The sequence below is a fragment of the Oncorhynchus clarkii genome, chromosome 30 (genome assembly GCF_045791955.1).
Source record: "Oncorhynchus clarkii lewisi isolate Uvic-CL-2024 chromosome 30, UVic_Ocla_1.0, whole genome shotgun sequence".
NCBI classification, from domain to species: domain Eukaryota; kingdom Metazoa; phylum Chordata; class Actinopteri; order Salmoniformes; family Salmonidae; genus Oncorhynchus; species Oncorhynchus clarkii.
The window spans coordinates 47,367,176-47,387,630 of record NC_092176.1 but is presented as its reverse complement, the minus strand read 5'-3'; the positions used below and the strand labels follow the sequence as shown (position 1 = coordinate 47,387,630).

The following is a 20,455-nucleotide window of genomic DNA, read 5'->3' as shown; positions in this document are numbered from 1 at the left end:
AGGAACCAAAACTATTTGGAAACACCAAGATTCTTCCTAGAGCTGGCTGCCCAGCCAAACTGAACAATTGGGTGAGAAGGGCCTTGGTCAGAGAGGTGAACAATAACCCAATGTGGAGATGTGAGAACCTTCCAGAAGGACAACCATCTCTGCAGCACTCCACCAATCAGGCCCTTTATGGTAGAGTGGCCAGACAGAAGCCACTCCTCAGTAAAACGCAGATGACAGCCTTCTTGGAGTTTGCCAAAAGGCACCTAAAGACTCAGACCATGAGAAACAAGATTGATGAAAGCAAGATTGAACTGTTTGGCCTGAATGCCAAGCGTCACGTCAGGAGGAAACCTGGCACCATCCCTACGGTGAAGCATGGTGGTGGCAGCATCATGCTGTGGGGATGTTTTTCAGCAGCAGGGACTGGGAGACTAGTCAGGAAGGAGGCAAAGATGAACGGAGCAAAGGACAGAGAGATCCTTGATGAAAACCTTCTCCAAAATGCTCAGGACCTCAGAGTGGGGCAAAAGTTCAACCTTCCAACAGGACAACGACCCTAAGCACACAGCCAAGACAACACAGGAGTGGCTTCGGATCAAGTCTCTGAATGTCCTTGAGTGGCCCGGCCAGAGCCTGGACTTGAACCCGGTCGAACATCTCTGAAGAGATACAACCTGACACAGCTTGAGAGGATCTGCAGAGAAGAATGGGACCTTGCCTAGTAGACTCACGTTAGCTAGCTAACTTAGCTGGGTCATTGTTTCCCATGCCAGGAAGTTATGCTAGCAAGCGTTTTAGCTAGGTAGCCGATGAAAATAAAAACGAAACATGTACTGTATGACGACAGAGTGATAGACCATTTTAACAACATGAAAGAGAGGAGGATGGCATTTGTGTTCAACTAGTCTAGCAGTAGGGTGAGGCAAAAAAATCCTTGTTTAACTTGTGCACACATGCAAGCACACACGCACACAAACACACACACACATACACAGAAATCAGTACCACCTGATATTTAGCAACATTAATTGGACTAAATTGTTTTTAGTATCTTTAAGTCTGTGTTCAGTGTATAAAACTAAGCAAATATAGCCTTGATTTGATGTTGAAATGGTGCTGGAATAGCGGAGGCAGTGATCCTGTTGTCTTTGTGCCGACTTGATTTAACTCTGTGGTTCTAAATCAATAGTTGTTCAGTAAACTGTTAATGTTAACTTGACCATGCAGCAGGTCATAAAACGGTTATGTGCAATATTTGCTTTGTGGACTTCCCCCAGACAGACAGACACTCTGTGTGAACTTCCCCCAGACAGACAGACACTATGTGTGGACTTCCCCCAGACAGACAGACACTGTGTGGACTTCCCCCAGACAGACAGACACTGTGTGGACTTCCCCCAGACAGACAGACACTGTGTGGACTTCCCCCAGACAGACACTCTGTGTGGACTTCCCCCAGACAGACAGAGACTATGTGTGGACTTCCCCCAGACAGACAGACACTATGTGTGGACTTCCCCCAGACAGACAGACACTGTGTGGACTTCCCCCAGACAGACAGACACTGTGTGGACTTCCCCCAGACAGACAGACACTGTGTGGACTTCCCCCAGACAGACAGACACTGTGTGGACTTCCCCCAGACAGACACTCTGTGGACTTCCCCCAGACAGACAGAAACTATGTGTGGACTTCCCCCAGACAGACAGAGACTATGTGTGGACTTCCCCCAGACAGACAGACACTATGTGTGGACTTCCCCCAGACAGACAGACACTATGTGTGGACTTCCCCCAGACAGACAGACACTGTGTGGACTTCCCCCAGACAGACAGACACTGTGTGGACTTCCCCCAGACAAACAGACACTGTGTGGACTTCCCCCAGACAGACAGACACTGTGTGGACTTCCCCCAGACAGACAGAGACTATGTGTGGACTTCCCCCAGACAGACAGACACTATGTGTGGACTTCCCCCAGACAGACAGACACTGTGTGGACTTCCCCCAGACAGACAGACACTGTGTGGACTTCCCCCAGACAGACAGACACTGTGTGGACTTCCCCCAGACAGACAGAGACTATGTGTGGACTTCCCCCAGACAGACAGACACTATGTGTGGACTTCCCCCAGACAGACAGACACTGTGTGGACTTCCCCCAGACAGACAGACACTGTGTGGACTTCCCCCAGACAGACAGACACTGTGTGGACTTCCCCCAGACAGACACTCTGTGGACTTCCCCCAGACAGACAGAAACTATGTGTGGACTTCCCCCAGACAGACAGAGACTATGTGTGGACTTCCCCCAGACAGACACTGTGTGGACTTCCCCCAGACAGACAGACACTGTGTGTGGACTTCCCCCAGACAGACACTATGTGTGGACTTCCCCCAGACAGACACTATGTGTGGACTTCCCCCAGACAGACACTATGTGTGGACTTCTCCCAGATAGACACTATGTGTGGACTTCCCCCAGACAGACACTATGTGTGGACTTCCCCCAGACAGACACTATGTGTGGTTGAATTTATTCCTCCACTGTGTGACTGTTGTCTTTTTGTTGTCAAGGCCTTACTGTATAACACGGTGGCGTATTAACCAATGGGTTATAGAGAAAACAACGCAATTATCACAACATACACTACAAAAGTATGTGGACACCCCTTCAAATTAGTGGATTCAGCTATTTCAGTCACACCCATTTCTGACAGGTGTATACCATCGAGCACGCAGCCATGCAATCTCCATAGACAAGCAAAGTTTGGTGGAGGAGGAATAATGGTCTGGGACTTTTTTTGTCGGTTCAGGTCCCTTCGTTCCAGTGAAGGGAAATCTCAACACTACAGCATACAATCGCATTCTAGACGACTCTGTGCTCCAACTTTGTGGCATCAGTTTGGGGAAGGCCCTTTCCTGTTTCAACATGACAATGCCCCCGTGCACAAAGCGAGGTTCATACAGAAATGGTTTGTTGAGATTGGTGTGGAAGAACTTGACAGGCCTGCACAGAGCCATGACCTCAACCCCATCGAACACCTTTGGGCTGAATTGGAACGCCCTGGGTCTGAACCCAGCCCTGTTCAACTGGGTCCTGGACTTCCTGATGGCCGCCCCCAGGTGGTGAAGGTAGGAAACAACACCTCCACTTCGCTGATTGTCAACACAGGGGCCCCACAAGGGTACGTGCTCAGCCCCCTCCTGTACTCCCTGTTCACCCATGACTGCATGGCCACTCACCCTTCCAAATCAAATCAAATCAAATCAAATTTTATTTGTCACATACACATGGTTAGCAGATGTTAATGCGAGTGTAGCGAAATGCTTGTGCTTCTAGTTCCGACAATGCAGTAATAACAAGTAATCTAACTAACAATTCCAAAGCTACTGTCTTGTACACAGTGTAAGGGGATAAAGAATATGTACATAAGGATATATGAATGAGTGATGGTACAGAGCAGCATAGGCAAGATACAGTAGATGGTATTGGGTACAGTATGTACAAATGAGATGAGTATGTAAACAAAGTGGCATAGTATAGTATAAAGTGGCTAGTGATACATGTATTACATAAGGATACCGTCGATGATATAGAGTACAGTATATACGTATGCATATGAGATGAATAATGTAGGGTAAGTAACATTTATATAAGGTAGCATTGTTTAAAGTGGCTAGTGATATATTTACATCATTTCCCATCAATTCCCATTATTAAAGTGGCTGGAGTTGAGTCAGTGTCAGTGTGTTGGCAGCAGCCACTCAGTGTTAGTGGTGGCTGTTTAACAGTCTGATGGCCTTGAGATAGAAGCTGTTTTTCAGTCTCTCGGTCCCAGCTTTGATGCACCTGTACTGACCTCGCCTTCTGGATGATAGCGGGGTGAACAGGCAGTGGCTCGGGTGGTTGATGTCCTTGATGATCTTTATGGCCTTCCTGTGACATCGGGTGGTGTAGGTGTCCTGGAGGGCAGGTAGTTTGCCCCCGGTGATGCGTTGTGCAGACCTCACTACCCTCTGGAGAGCCTTACGGTTGAGGGCGGTGCAGTTGCCATACCAGGCGCCATACCAACTCAATCATCAAGTTTGCAGACGACACAACCGTGGTAGGCTGATTACCAACAATGACAAGACGGCCTACAGGGAGGAGGTGAGGTTCCTCAGAGTGTGGTGTCAGGAAAATAACCTCTCCCTCAACGTCAACAAAACAAAGTAAATGATCGTGGACTTCAGGAAACCGCAGAGGGAGCACCCCCCTATCCACATCGGCTGGACCGCAGTGGAGAAGGAGGAAAGCTTCAAGTTCAACTGCGTGCACATCACTGAGGATCTGGAATGGTCAACCCAGACAGACCGTGTGGTGAAGAAGGCGCAACAGTACACAATTGAGAGCATCCTCTCGGGCTGTATCACCGCCTGGTACGGCAAATGCACCGCCCACAACCGCAGGGCTTCTATCTCAAGGCCATCAGACTGCTAAATAGCCATCACTATCTGCTGCCTTATATACCATAGACTTGGAATCACTGGCCAATTCAATAATTGAACACTAGTAACTTTTAATAATGTTTAAATAATGTTAAAATACTGCTTTACAAAAGCTGAAGAACATACGCACATCCAGGTGCTGGAGTTGTAGACAAACAGAAATTGATGCACCCAGGTGATATTTATTTACAACAACGTTTCCACCCCTAGGTCTTCATCAGGCAGCCACATCACAGGTGGGCGTGGAAGGTCCTATATATAGGCGCTAGGAACACAAGCATGTCGCGACACCCGCAATAACATCTGCTAAACATGTGTATGTGACCATTAAAATTTGACTTGATTTGGGAAAACAGCACTATCAACAAGGCAGCAGCTAATACAAAAACTAATCCTAACAACCCTGGTCCTGTCAGACTACTGTCTCTAATCCTAACAACCCTGGTCCTGTCAGACTACTGTCTCTAATCCTAACAACCCTGGTCCTGTCAGACTACTGTCTCTAATCCTAACAACCCTGGTCCTGTCAGATTACTGTCTCTAATCCTAACAACCCTGGTCCTGTCAGACTACTGTCTCTAATCCTAACAACCCTGGTCCTGTCAGACTACTGTATCTAATCCTAACAACCCTGGTCCTGTCAGATTACTGTCTCTAATCCTAACAACCCTGGTCCTGTCAGACTACTGTCTCTAATCCTAACAACCCTGGTCCTGTCAGATTACTGTCTCTAATCCTAACAACCCTGGTCCTGTCAAACTACTGTCTCTAATCCTAACAACCCTGGTCCTGCCAGACTACTGTCTCTAATCCTAACAACCCTGGTCCTGTCAGATTACTGTCTCTAATCCTAACAACCCTGGTCCTGTCAGACTACTGTCTCTAATCCTAACAACCCTGGTCCTGTCAGATTACTGTCTCTAATCCTAACAACCCTGGTCCTGTCAGACTACTGTCTCTAATCCTAACAACCCTGGTCCTGTCAGACTACTGTCTCTAATCCTAACAACCCTGGTCCTGTCAGATTACTGTCTCTAATCCTAACAACCCTGGTCCTGCCAGACTACGGACTCTAATCCTAACAACCCTGGTCCTGTCAGACTACTGTCTCTAATCCTAACAACCCTGGTCCTGTCAGTCTACTGTCTCTAATCCTAACAACCCTGGTCCTGTCAGTCTAACAACCCTGGTCCTGTCAGACTAACAACCCTGGTACTGTCAGACTACTGTCTCTAATCCTAACAACCCTGGTCCTGTCAGATTACTGTCTCTAATCCTAACAACCCTGGTCCTGCCAGACTACTGTCTCTAATCCTAACAACCCTGGTCCTGTCAGTCTACTGTCTCTAATCCTAACAACCCTGGTCCTGTCAGTCTACTGTCTCTAATCCTAACAACCCTGGTCCTGTCAGACTAACAACCCTGGTCCTGTCAGACTACTGTCTCTAATCCTAACAACCCTGGTCTTGTCAGATTACTGTCTCTAATCCTAACAACCCTGGTCCTGCCAGGCTACTGTCTATAATCCTAACAACCCTGGTCCTGTCAGTCTACTGTCTCTAATCCTAACAACCCTGGTCCTGTCAGTCTACTGTCTCTAATCCTAACAACCCTGGTCCTGTCAGACTAACAACCCTGGTCCTGTCAGACTACTGTCTCTAATCCTAACAACCCTGGTCCTGTCAGACTACTGTCTTTAATCCTAACAACCCTGGTCCTGTCAGATTACTGTCTCTAATCCTAACAACCCTGGTCCTGTCAGTCTACTGTCTCTAATCCTAACAGCCCTGGTCCTGTCAGTCTATTGTCTCTAATCCTAACAACCCTGGTCCTGTCAGACTACTGTCAGGTCTAGATGAGTTTATTTAGCCAGGGCACACACACACACACACACACACACACACACACACACACACACACACACATAAAAACACACAACCACAGACTGGAGTTAGTTAGGAAACCCCTGGACTAGAGAACGAATGATAAGTATTAAGGCCAATATTTATCTCCAATATTAGCCTTTCCTAGTCTATCGCCCATCAGCCCTTGATTATCAAGCGCAGCCAATCTCCCCTTTATAGCGCAAGAGCACTTGCCTCTCATGTCCAATGAGCTTATTAACTCAATTAATGCAGTTCTATAGATGATGTATTCACCTGTATTGTGAGTAGGCCTATGACATCTTAAAGTACCCAGTTGATCAAGAGACTTACCATTCGGATTAAATGAGCAAGATTATGTAGTAGATTATTTAAAAAATAATTATAATTCATTTGACCAAAGTCCCTATGGGACTCCCAATCACGGCCGGATGTGATACAGCCTGGAATCGAACCAGGAACTGTAGTGACGCCTCTTGCACCGAGATGCAGTGCCACTCAGGAGCCCGGTTGCATAATTTATTTGTTACTGCATGCATGGCACTCTGGGAAAATGTCTCATCAAGACGCTGAAATGTTATATTTATTAGTGGCATAAAATATTGGCCATTGGCACCTAAAAATCTGTATCGGTCCTTAAAAAAACAATATCGGTTGTTCACTAACACAGACAGTGATACGTACTGAACACAGACACACACTACACACAAACAAACAAACACACACACACACACACACACACACTACACACTACACACACTACACACAAACAAACAAGCACACACACACACACACACACACACACACACTACACACACTACACACAAACAAACAAGCACACACACACACACACACACACACTACACACTACACACACTACACACTACACACACAAACAAACAAACACACACTACTCCTGCAGCTGTTGGGTCGCTGGGAAGTGTGTGTGATGGAAAGCACATTGAGGCATTTCGCTCTGACAATCACACCTACATGACACACATCTAAGCACTAAGGACCTGGTCCATAAACACCACACAGCGCCTCTTCAGGGGCAAGTTCTACAGCTGCATCATCACTTGGTATGACAAATCTACTGCCCTTGACCGCAAAGAGCTACAGAGGCACACAGCCCAAAGACATCACTGCTCTCTGCCATCCAGATGGTGTCAGAAGAAGACACGAAAAATTGCCAAAGACTCCACTCCCCAAAGCCATAGACTGTTCTCTCTGCTACCACACAGAAAGCCGGGGAGTCAAGTCCAAGACCAAAAGGCTCCTGAACAGCTTCCACCCCCAAGCCATTAGACTGCTGAACAATTCATCAAATGGCCACCCAGACTATTACATTAACCCCCCCCTTTGTTTTTACACTGCTGCTCGCTGTTTATTATCTATGCATAGTCATTTCACCCCTACCTACATATACAAATGACCTTTAACCTGTACTACTGTTTATTATCTATGTATAGTCATTTCACCCCTACCTACATATACAAATGACCTTTAACCTGTACTACTGTTTATTATCTATGTATAGTCATTTCACCCCTACCTACATATACAAATGACCTTTAACCTGTACTACTGTTTATTATCTATGTATAGTCATTTCACCCCTACCTACATATACAAATGACCTTTAACCTGTACTACTGTTTATTATCTATGTATAGTCATTTCACCCCTACCTACATATACAAATGACCTTTAACCTGTACTACTGTTTATTATCTATGTATAGTCATTTCACCCCTACCTACATGTACAAATCACCTTTAACCTGTACTACTGTTTATTATCTATGTATAGTCATTTCACCCCTACCTACATATACAAATGACCTTTAACCTGTACTACTGTTTATTATCTATGTATAGTCACTTCACCCCTACCTACATATGCAAATGACCTTTAACCTGTACTACTGTTTATTATCTATGTATAGTCATTTCACCCCTACCTACATATACAAATGACCTTTAACCTGTACTACTGTTTATTATCTATGTATAGTCATTTCACCCCTACCTACATGCACAAATCACCTTTAACCTGTACTACTGTTTATTATCTATCTTATTATCTATGTATAGTCATTTCACCGCTACCTACATATACAAATGACCTTTAACCTGTACTACTGTTTATTATCTATGTATAGTCACTTCACCCCTACCTACATGCACAAATCACCTTTAACCTGTACTACTGTTTATTATCTATGTATAGTCATTTCACCCCTACCTACATATACAAATGACCTTTAACCTGTACTACTGTTTATTATCTATGCATAGTCATTTCACCCCTACCTACATATACAAATGACCTTTAACCTGTACTACTGTTTATTATCTATGTATAGTCATTTCACCCCTACCTACATATACAAATGACCTTTAACCTGTACTACTGTTTATTATCTATGTATAGTCATTTCACCCCTACCTACATATACAAATGACCTTTAACCTGTACTACTGTTTATTATCTATGTATAGTCATTTCACCCCTACCTACATGTACAAATCACCTTTAACCTGTACTACTGTTTATTATCTATCTTATTATCTATGCGTAGTCATTTCACCCCTACCTACATGTACAAATGACCTCAACTAACCTGTACCCCGCACATTGACTAACCTGTACATACAGTTGAAGTCGGAAGTTTACATACACTCAGGTTGGAGTCATTAAAACTCGTTTTTCAACCACTCCACAAATTTCTTGTTAACCAACTATAGTTTTGGCAAGTCAGTTAGGACATCTACTTTGTGCATGACAAGTAATTTTTCCAACAATTCTTCACAGACAGATTATTTCACTTACAATTCACTGTATCACAATTCCAGTGGGTCAGAAGTTTACATACACTAAGTTGACTGTGCCTTTAATTCCTGAAAAATGATGTCATGCTTTAGAAGCTTCTGTTTGGCTAATTGTCATCATTTGAGTCAATTGGAGGTGTACCTGTGGATGTATTTCAAGGCCTACCTTCAAATTCAGTGCCTCTTTGCTTGACATCATGGGAAAATCAAAAGAAATCAGACAAGACCTCTCTGGTTCATCCTTGGGAGGCAAATTCCAAATGCCTGAAGGTACCACGTTCATCTGTACAAACAACAGTACGCAAGTATAACCACCATGGGACCACGCCTTACCGTTCAGGAAGGAGACGCGTTCTGTCTCCTAGACATGGACGTACTTTGGTGCGAAAGTGTGCGTCAAAAAGTGTCAAAAAGTTCCGTGTGTCAAATCGGAGGGCCTGTTGTCCGGATCTCTGCCAGTCTCTGTGAGGGTGCCACAGGGTTAAATTCTCAGCCCAACTCTTTTCTCTGTATATATCAACGATGTCACTCTTGCTGCGGGTGATTCCCTGATCCACCTCTACTCAGACAACACCATTCTGTATATGACTGGCCCTTATTTGGACACTGTGTTAACAAACCTCCAGACGAGCTTCAATGCCATACAACACTCCTCCCTGTATATAGCTCCACATTGATCTGGTATTTGATACACAGAACAATACAGAACAAGTATTTGATACACTGCCGATTTTGTAGGTTTTACTACTTACAAAGCATGTAGAGGTCTGTAATCTTGGCCAACAACCTCCTTCCCTCAGTAAGAGCATTGAAGATGGGTCGTGGCTGGGTCTTCCATCATGACAACGACCCAAAACACACAGCCAGGGCAACTAAGGAGTGGCTCCGTAAGAAGCATCTCAAGGTCCTGGAGTGGCCTAGCCAGTCTCTAGACCTGAACACAATAGAAAATCTTTGGAGGGAGCTGAAAGTCCCAGCGACAGCCCCGAAACCTGAAGGATCTGGAGAAGGTCTGTATGGAGGAGTGGGCCAAAATCCCTGCTGCAATGTGTGCAAACCTGGTCAAGAACTACAGGAAAAGTATGATCTCTGTAATTGCAAACAAAGGTTTATGTACCAAATATTAAGTTCTGCTTTTCTGATGTATCAAATACTTATGTCATGCAATAAAATGCAAATTAATTACTTAAAAATCATACAATGTGATTTTCTGGATTTTTATTTTAGATTCCGTCTCTCACAGTTGAAGTGTACCTATGATAAAAATGACAGACCTCTACATGCTTTGTAAGTAGGACAACCTGCAAAATCGGCAGTGTATCAAATACTTGTTCTCCCCACTGTAGCTCCACATTGATCTGGTACTGGTACTCCCTGTATTTTTTATTTTATTTTACCTTACCTTTATTTAACTAGGCAAGTCAGTTAAGAACAAATTCTTATTTTCAATGACGGCCTAGGACGTGGGTTAACTGCCTGTTCAGGGGCAGAACAACAGATTTGTACCATGCAACCTTTCGGTTACTAGTCCAACGCTCTAACCACTAGGTTACCCTGCCGCCCCTATATAGCTCCACATTGATCTGGTACTCCCTGTATATAGCTCCACATTGATCTGGTACTCACTGTATATAGCACCACATTAATCTGGTTCTGGTACTCCCTGTATATAGCTCCACATTTGATCTGGTACTCACTGTATATAGCACCACATTAATCTGGTTCTGGTACTCCCTGTATATAGCTCCACATTGATCTGGTATTGGTACTCCCTGTATATAGCTCCACATCGATCTGGTACTCCCTGTATATAGCTCCACATTGATCTGGTACTCCCTGTATATAGCTCCACATTGATCTGGTACTCCCTGTATATAGCTCCACATTGATCTGGTACTCCCTGTATATAGCTCCACATTGATCTGGTACTCCCTGGATATAGCTCGACATTGATCTGGTACTCCCTGTATATAGCTCTACATTGATCTGGTACTCCCTGTATATAGCTCCACATTGATCTGGTACTCCCTGTATATAGCTCCACATTGATCTGGTACTCTCTCTACAGTTGAAGTCGGAAGTTTTTGGTCTAAGTGTTATGTTTGGGGACAATCCAACACAACACATCACTGAGTGCCTCTTTATTGTTAAGCATGGTGGTGGCTGCACCATGTTATGGGTATGCTTGACATCAGCAAAGATAGGGGAGTTTTTCAGGATAAAAATAAACGGAATGGAGCTAAGCACAGGCTTCACTCTGCTTTACACCAGACACTGGGAGATGAATTCACCTTCCAACAGGACAATAACCTACAACACAAGACCAAATCTACACTGTTTGTTTAGTGGCCTAGTTACAGTTCTATCTGCTTTAAAATCTATGACAAGATTTGAAAATTGCTGTGTAGCCATGAACCCCAACACCTTGACAGAGCTTGAAGAATTTTGAAAAGAATAACGGGCAAATACTGTACAATCCAGGTGTGCAGAGCTCTTAGAGACTCACTTCTGTAATCGCTGCCAAAGGTGATTCTAACATGTTCTAGCTCATTGTTGAGGAAAAACTCCTTCCTGGTGTCACATATACTCCCTCTCCAGCCTCTGGTTCATCAGGCTGCTGATTATCCCGCACACCTGTCACCATCATCTCACTCACCTGGACTCCATCACCTCCTTGATTATCTATCGGTCCCTCCCCTTGGTTCTTTCCTCAGGTGTTATTGACTCACAACGCACCAACATGTTTTCATGTCAGTGCGTTGTTGTTTCATTTATTTATTAAAACACTCACTCCCTGAACTTGCTTTCCGACTCTCAGCTCACTCCTTACAGAATAACACCTCACCTAAGGGAAGCATCAGGGAGTGTTGTTTTATAAAAACAATTGTCTGAGTAAAAGACGTCGGATCCGGGAACCGCTACAGGCTCCCCTGCCTCAGCCGGTCTGTCAGGTTCTCGCGCCTCCAGCTGACTCGACAGGTTCCCGCGCCTCAGCAGGGGTGATAGGTTCCTGGTCTGCTCCTGATCCCCGGGTTCGTCCCCTTTGACTGCGTCCTGCGGCTGGAGCCGCGCGTCGGGGAGGGTGTACTGCCACGTATACTCCCTCTCCAGCCTCTAGGTCATCAGGCTGCTGACTATCCTGTACACCTATCACCATCGTCTCGCTCACCTGCGCCTCATGACACTCACCTGGACTCCATCACCTCCTTGATTATCTTCCCTATATCGGTCACTCCCCTTGGTTCTTTCTCCGGGTGTTATTGACTGTTTTCGTGTCGGTGCGTTGTTTGTGTTTCCTGTATTTATTAAAACATTCCCTGAATTTGTTTCCCGACTCTCAGCGCACTCCTTACACCAAGGATCAGGCAGAGCTCATTTTATCAGAGCAACTGCAAGGAAGCTTAACCTCCGGATGAAACCAGAGAGAAAAAGTGAAAGATTATACACTCCACCTACACAAAGAGCTGTTTACCCCTGCTAGGGGGAGGCAAGCTGACCAAGGAGATATGGGTAATTATCCCTTAAAGTATTGTACAAACAAGCACAGATTCTAACCAGGTTTTCACAGCCGATGTGTCTCAGATAGGCAGGGTTAGATCTTTAGAGCCTAAACAGACAGGACAAGAACTCAACCTGGCTTTTAGCGCCCAGAGATAAGGACCAATCACAAATCACTCCTTCGTGGGGTGTACAAAGGTCCTCTTTGTACACCCCACGAGGAAAATGAGCCGTGACTGTGGAAAATGACCCGTGACTGTGGAAAATGACCCGTGACTGTGGAAAATGACCCGTGACTGCCCGTGACTGTGGAAAATGACCCGTGACTGTGGAAAATGACCAGTGACTGAGGAAAATGACCAGTGACTGAGGAAAATGACTAGTACTTTCAACTCAAGCATTTCCATATCATTAGACTGTAACAAAACCATTTTCATCATAAAGCTATATAAACTGTAAAGCAGCAGAGAGGGTGAAAGGAAAGGGAGAGAGGAGCTACTGACAGAGAGATGCTCCCCAAAACATTATACCACCACACACACACACACACACACACACACACACACACACACACACACACACACACACACACACGACTGACCAATAATCTCCAAGGTTTCCAAGGTTTCCTGCTCCATGGGTTGTTGGTATACACACCTGTAGAGGAGGGAGGAGAACCTTAAAATAGGCTGCTGCCACTCACATGCACATACCTTTTCTTAAATAAACTATTTTTCAATTGAAATCCTAATACAACCAAGTAGGTTGTCAACATCAGAAGACAAACCTGTATACCGAGTCACCTGACTGGTTAATCTGAGTAGAAGGGCTTAAAAAGGGCCCCAGATGTTCGTTATTATATCAGTTAGCGGGTGGAGTATGGGGGAAAGCTAACATGGCAGTCATAGGTTTTAGGTAACTGTCATTTTGCAGCAAAACAACATAGGGCTGACCGAGTCATAATGAAGAGGCCATTTTCAAGTGGCTTGTCACTAAAACGTTTAATCGTATGTAGCCATAACAACATCGGTGAACTAGACCACTTTAGCTGATCTGTGACACTTATAGACATTGTTTAAGCAAACCGTTTCAACTCTATTGCATAATTTATAAGGTAAATAGAGCAAAGTATTCAACTGTAGCTGAATAAATGTTTGCCAATATTTAAACCTGCGGCATGCATGTAGCCTCGGCCCAAATTTACTTCCACTTCAAAATAGACTCAAACTAAGAGTCCTGGTTAAATATACCAGCATGGCAGGTCACATTTCAGAGCTAATTATACTATTTGAAAGATGAAGGAGCTTTCAGTTGCACTATGCTATGTTCTAGAACGAGTCATATAGACTGGACTAGGGGAACATTCTCGAGGGAATGCGTAAAACTACCCAGCTAGCACATTTGGTTCCTTGGAAGTCGTGGTAAAATATGTTTTTGGTTTAACATAGAGCTCCACAGTGGAGATGTCATAATACCCATAAAACCTAGCGGTTAAACAGGGAAATGGTTCCATTTGTTTTTCCACCATACATTTTTCCCATGGGGAGAAAAACGTAAAATAAGGGCTGTGTTTCGAGTAGGCTTACCATGGCGTGATGTTTTAATTACCATGTAAATATCTTTAGGACAAGGTGACTTTGATCAATATATTCAGCTCTATTTACTCTCAAATTCGAGAATGCAAATCAGCATCAAAGTAGACGACATGCAAAACCTCAAATCCCTGCCAGCTCCTGCACGTCATCTCTAGCTGACACCGTTGCTAACAGGTATTGTGTCAATTTCAAACTTATAAGACAGTTCACAGAATAAACATTATAAAAAACATAGCCAGTTTATTCATTATAGTTAATCCAGTTTCTTACCTTTGCCTTGATTCGGCAGTCTTGTCCAGAGCATCATGGCATTTGTGTTCTTTATGATAGCCACATTAGAATTTCATTTTGCGGGGTAAATAAGGGCAAATATATTGATAAAAGTCCCCTTGTCCTACAGAGATTTACATGATTATGAAAACATCACGCCAGGATAAGCCTGCATGAAACACATCCCTTATTTCAAGTGTTTCTAACATGTATGGTGGAAAAACTATTGGAACCGTTTCTCTGTTTGACCGCCACTCATACTGTGGTACTCTATTGGTTGTGGGAATGAAGCCAGTGTTTTTTTAAACATTCTGAGAACAGAAGTGAACATTTGGCCCGGTCTGGGAACGTTTATTTTAAGGTTACAGAGTTGTTCCCAGAATGTTTTACTCTGGTTCCTAGACAGTTTTCCTGGGAGGTTTCGATTTACACCCCGAGATTGAAATTATTTGGAGGTTTTTCAATAACTTCATTTAACTCAAAGCACAGATAGGACACATGGAAATTCATTTCCTGAAGCATTGATCAAGCAAACACACTTTTTTTACTGTGTCACGGCATCAGTGAGATTCAAACCTGTAACGGTGTGTTCTTTATCCATGGAATCAGTCCACTGAGCCACCAGGATGGAGCTAGCATGCCATGTTTTTATATCTCATACAAGGCTGTTCATTTTAGTCTACTAAAACACACCCCATTTCAAAGGAAACAAGCGCTCATTAAGATCAAGTTTGGCCAATTAGAGAAGAAGGTGGATAGAGTTTTGTTGATACGGAGAATGGAATATAAAATGTTTTTAAATAACATTCTTAGAATGTTACTAAAGTTTTCTTAACGTTCTCTGAACAATTTGAGAACATGACTTTAAATAGAACCATGAGGAAACCTGTAGGAAACGTCATGCTGCAAGTACTGAAATTCCCAACAGAATAATGTTGTTTCTTAACGTTCTCTGAACTATTTGAGAACATTCCCAATGTCAAATCAATTGGAGAACGTTCCGAAAACATTACCAAATGTTTTATTAAATGCAACCACGATTGAAATTTTAGGAAACGTTCTGTTAACGTAATGAGTTCCCTAAATGTGCTGAGAATGTTTCAAAGACAAGCAACTATCCTGCACCGTGCCCAGAAAGTTGTGGGAAGGTTGTATGTAGAATAACCATAGGACGACCACACTCTCACCAAGATCTAAGAAACATATGGTTCCCAGAACGCTGTGGGAAGGTTGTATGCAGAATAACCATAGGACGACCACACTCTCACCAAGATCTAAGAAACATATGGTTCCCAGAACGTTGTGGGAAGGTTGTATGCAGAATAACCATAGGACGACCACACTCTCACCAAGATCTAAGAAACATATGGTTCCCAGAAAGTTGTGGGAAGGTTGTATGTAGAATAACCATAGGACGACCACACTCTCACCAAGATCTAAGAAACATATGGTTCCCAGAAAGTTGTGGGAAGGTTGTATGCAGAATAACCATAGGACGACCACACTCTCACCAAGATCTAAGAAACATATGGTTCCCAGAAAGTTGTGGGAAGGTTGTATGCAGAATAACCATAGGACGACCACACTCTCACCAAGATCTAAGAAACATATGGTTCCCAGAAAGTTGTGGGAAGGTTGTATGCAGAATAACCATAGGACGACCACACTCTCACCAAGATCTAAGAAACATATGGTTCCCAGAAAGTTGTGGGAAGGTTGTATGCAGAATAACCATAGGACGACCACACTCTCACCAAGATCTAAGAAACATATGGTTCCCAGAAAGTTGTGGGAAGGTTGTATGCAGAATAACCATAGGACGACCACACTCTCACCAAGATCTAAGAAACATATGGTTCCCAGAAAGTTGTGGGAAGGTTGTATGCAGAATAACCATAGGACGACCACACTCTCACCAAGATCTAAGAAACATATGGTTCCCAGAACGCTGTGGGAAGGTTGTATGTAGAATAACCATAGGACGACCACACTCTCACCAAGATCTAAGAAACATATGGTTCCCAGAAAGTTGTGGGAAGGTTGTATGCAGAATAACCATAGGACGACCACACTCTCACCAAGATCTAAGAAACATATGGTTCCCAGAAAGTTGTGGGAAGGTTGTATGCAGAATAACCATAGGACGACCACACTCTCACCAAGATCTAAGAAACATATGGTTCCCAGAAAGTTGTGGGAAGGTTGTATGCAGAATAACCATAGGACGACCACACTCTCACCAAGATCTAAGAAACATATGGTTCCCAGAAAGTTGTGGGAAGGTTGTATGCAGAATAACCATAGGACGACCACACTCTCACCAAGATCTAAGAAACATATGGTTCCCAGAAAGTTGTGGGAAGGTTGTATGCAGAATAACCATAGGACGACCACACTCTCACCAAGATCTAAGAAACATATGGTTCCCAGAAAGTTGTGGGAAGGTTGTATGCAGAATAACCATAGGACGACCACACTCTCACCAAGATCTAAGAAACATATGGTTCCCAGAACGCTGTGGGAAGGTTGTATGGAGAATAACCATAGGACGACCACACTCTCACCAAGATCTAAGAAACATATGGTTCCCAGAAAGTTGTGGGAAGGTTGTATGCAGAATAACCATAGGACGACCACACTCTCACCAAGATCTAAGAAACATATGGTTCCCAGAAAGTTGTGGGAAGGTTGTATGCAGAATAACCATAGAACGACCACCCTCTCACCAAGATCTAAGAAACATATGGTTCCCAGAAAGTTGTGGGAAGGTTGTATGCAGAATAACCATAGAACGACCACCCTCTCACCAAGATCTAAGAAACATATGGTTCCCAGAAAGTTGTGGGAAGGTTGTATGCAGAATAACCATAGGACGACCACACTCTCACCAAGATCTAAGAAACATATGGTTCCCAGAACGTTGTGCTCGCTGGGTAAGGAGAATAGGCGGGGTACTCTTTGCCAGGGTCAAGTCAGTGTGCCCCCTCTGCAAGATACAGATGACAGATCTTTTTTTATAAATAATTATGATAAAACGTGGGCTTAAAAATGAAGTTTAGTCATTTATTTAACATATAAACATTATGTGCTAGCTGGTTAACTGCCTTTGCACTCTTGAGTGAGAGTTAGATATGTACTTACAAAGTTAGATACTACTAACAAACATGACAAATTCAGTCAACCATCAAAACAACACAATCAAATGTTATGTTTCTAACTGAACACTGAGCTCCTACCTGCAAGTCTCATTCTACCTCTCTCCTCTCCCAAAGACAGACAGCATGCAGGTAGCAGCTGAAGCAGTAACACTGTACTATAACCTATGTGCATGGCATCCCCAACCCACAGTCCGGGGGAGGGGGGGGTTACAGCTAAGATTAGACAGCTAATACCTTAGATGACAGCAATCTTCCTATTAGAGGAAACAGCCTTTAGCCAGTGACCCGAGCCCTAGCCAAGCCTCCCGACCCCTCACCAAGCCCCCCGACCCCTCACCAAGCCCCTAGCCAAGTCCCTCACCAAGCCTCCAAACACCGCACCATGCCCCTAGCCAAGCCTCCAGACCCATAACCAAGCCCCTAGCCAAGACTCCCGACCCCTCACCAGGACTCTAACCAAGCCTCCTGACCCCTCACCAAGCCCCTAGCCAAGCCTCCAGACCCCTAACCAAGCATCCAGACCCCTCACCAAGCCCCTAACCAAGCCTCCAGACCCCTAACCAAGCCTCCCGACCCCTCACCAAGCCCCTAACCAAGACTCCAGACCCCTCACCAAGCCCCTAACCAAGCCTCCAGACCCCTAACCAAGCCCCTAACCAAGCCTCCCGACCCCTCACCAGACCCCTAACCAAGCCTCCAGACCCCTAACCAAGCCCCGAATCAAGCCTCCCGACCCCTAACCAAGCCACCTGACCCCTCACCAACCCCGAATCAAGCCTCCCGACCCCTCACCAGGCCTCTAACCAAGCCTCCCGACCAGCAATATTACCACTGACCAGCAGCTATATTACCACTGACCAGCTTATATTACCACTGACCAGCTATAGTACCACTGACCAGCTATAGTACCACTGACCAGCTATAGTACCACTGACCAGCTATAGTACCACTGACCAGCTATAGTACCACTGACCAGCTATATTACCACCAGCTATAGTACCACTGACCAGCTATAGTACCACTGACCAGCTATAGTACCACTGACCAGCTATAGTACCACTGACCAGCTATAGTACCACTGACCAGCTATAGTACCACTGACCAGCTATAGTACCACTGACCAGCTATAGTACCACTGACCAGCTATAGTACCACTGACCAGCTATATTACCACAGACCAGCTATAGTACCACTGACCAGCTATAGTACCACTGACCAGCTATAGTACCACAGACCAGCTATATTACCACAGACCAGCTATATTACCACAGACCAGCTATATTACCACAGACCAGCTATAGTACCACTGACCAGCTATAGTACCACTGACCAGCTATATTACCACTGACCAGCTGTAGTACCACTGACCAGCTATAGTACCACTGACCAGCTATAGTACCACTGACCAGCTATAGTACCACTGACCAGCTATAGTACCACTGACCAGCTATAGTACCACTGACCAGCTATAGTACCACTGACCAGCTATAGTACCACTGACCAGCTATAGTACCACTGACCAGCTATAGTACCACTGACCAGCTATATTACCACAGACCAGCTATATTACCACAGACCAGCTATATTACCACTGACCAGCTATATCACTGCCCGGAAAACAGTTTAGACATTTTGCTCCTTTAAAAAAAATATAAAAATGCAAATCCCTTATTTACATAAGTATTCAGACCCTTTCCCATGAGTCTTGAAATTGAGCTCAGGTGCATCCTGTTTCCATTGATCATCCTTGAGATGTTTCTACAACTTGATTGGAGTCCATCTGTGGTAAATTCAATTGATTTAACATGATTTGAAAGGAACACCTGTCTTTATAAGGTCCCACAGTTGACAGTGTATGTAAAGCAAAAACCATGCCACGAGGTCGAAGGAATTGTCTGTAGAGCTCTGAGATAGGATTGTGTCCAGGCACAGATCTGGGGAAGGGTACCAACACATTTCTGCAGCATTGAAGGTCCCCAAGAACCCAGTGGCCTCCATCATTCTTAAATCGATGAAGTTTGGAACCACCAAGACTCTTCCTAGAACTGGCCACCCAGCCAAACTGAGCAATCAGGGGAGAAGGGCCTTGGTCAGGGAGGTGAACAATAACCTGATGGTCTCTCTGACAGAGCTCCATAGTTCCTCTGTGGTGATGGGAGAACCTTCCAGAAGGACAACCATCTCTGCAGCACTCCACCAATCAGGCCTTTATGGTAGAGCGGCCAGACGGAAGCCACTCCTCAGTAAAAGGCACGACAACCTGCTTGGAGTTTGCCAAAAGGCACCTAAAGGACTCTCAGATGATGAGAAACAAGATTCTCTGGTCTGATGAAACCAAGATTGAACTCTTTGGCCTGAATGCCAAGTGTCACGTCTGGAGGAAACCTGGCACCATCCCTACGGTGAAGCATGGTGGCAGCATCATGCTGTGGGGATGTTTTTCAGCCGCCAGGGACTGGGAGACTAGTCAGGATCGAGGGAAAGATGAACGGAGCAAAGTACAAAAAGAGATCCTTGATGAAAACCTTCTCCAGAGCGCTCAGGAACTCCGACGGGGCAAAGGTTCACCTTTCAACGGGACAACGACCCTAAGTACACAGCCAAGGCAATGCAGGAGTGGCTTTGGAACAAGTCTCTGAATGTCCTTGAGTGGCCCAGCCAGAGCCCAGACTTGAACCCGATCAAACATCTCTTGAGAGACCTGAAAATAGCTGTGCAGTGGCGCTCCTCATCCA

General features: G+C 44.7%; 1 protein-coding gene across 4 annotated transcripts in view; it reads right to left on the bottom strand.

Moving 5' to 3' along the window:
- The window catches only part of LOC139389267 (KN motif and ankyrin repeat domains 1a), a 135,895-nt gene that overhangs the window by 77,827 nt on the left and 37,613 nt on the right, over nt 1-20,455 (bottom strand). For 2 of the 4 annotated variants that reach the window (XR_011629392.1, XM_071135827.1), the window contains exon 2: nt 13,299-13,354. The exons of 1 other annotated variant lie outside the window; for it this stretch is intronic. Coding sequence is in view for 2 of the 3 variants with exons in the window: in XM_071135827.1 (XP_070991928.1) it covers nt 13,299-13,335 (37 nt within the window). In the remaining variant the exon portion in view is untranslated. Of the gene's footprint in view, nt 1-13,298; nt 13,355-17,798; nt 17,879-20,455 lie in introns of those variants that run through there. One more of the 4 variants, XM_071135826.1, reaches the window with a different exon arrangement.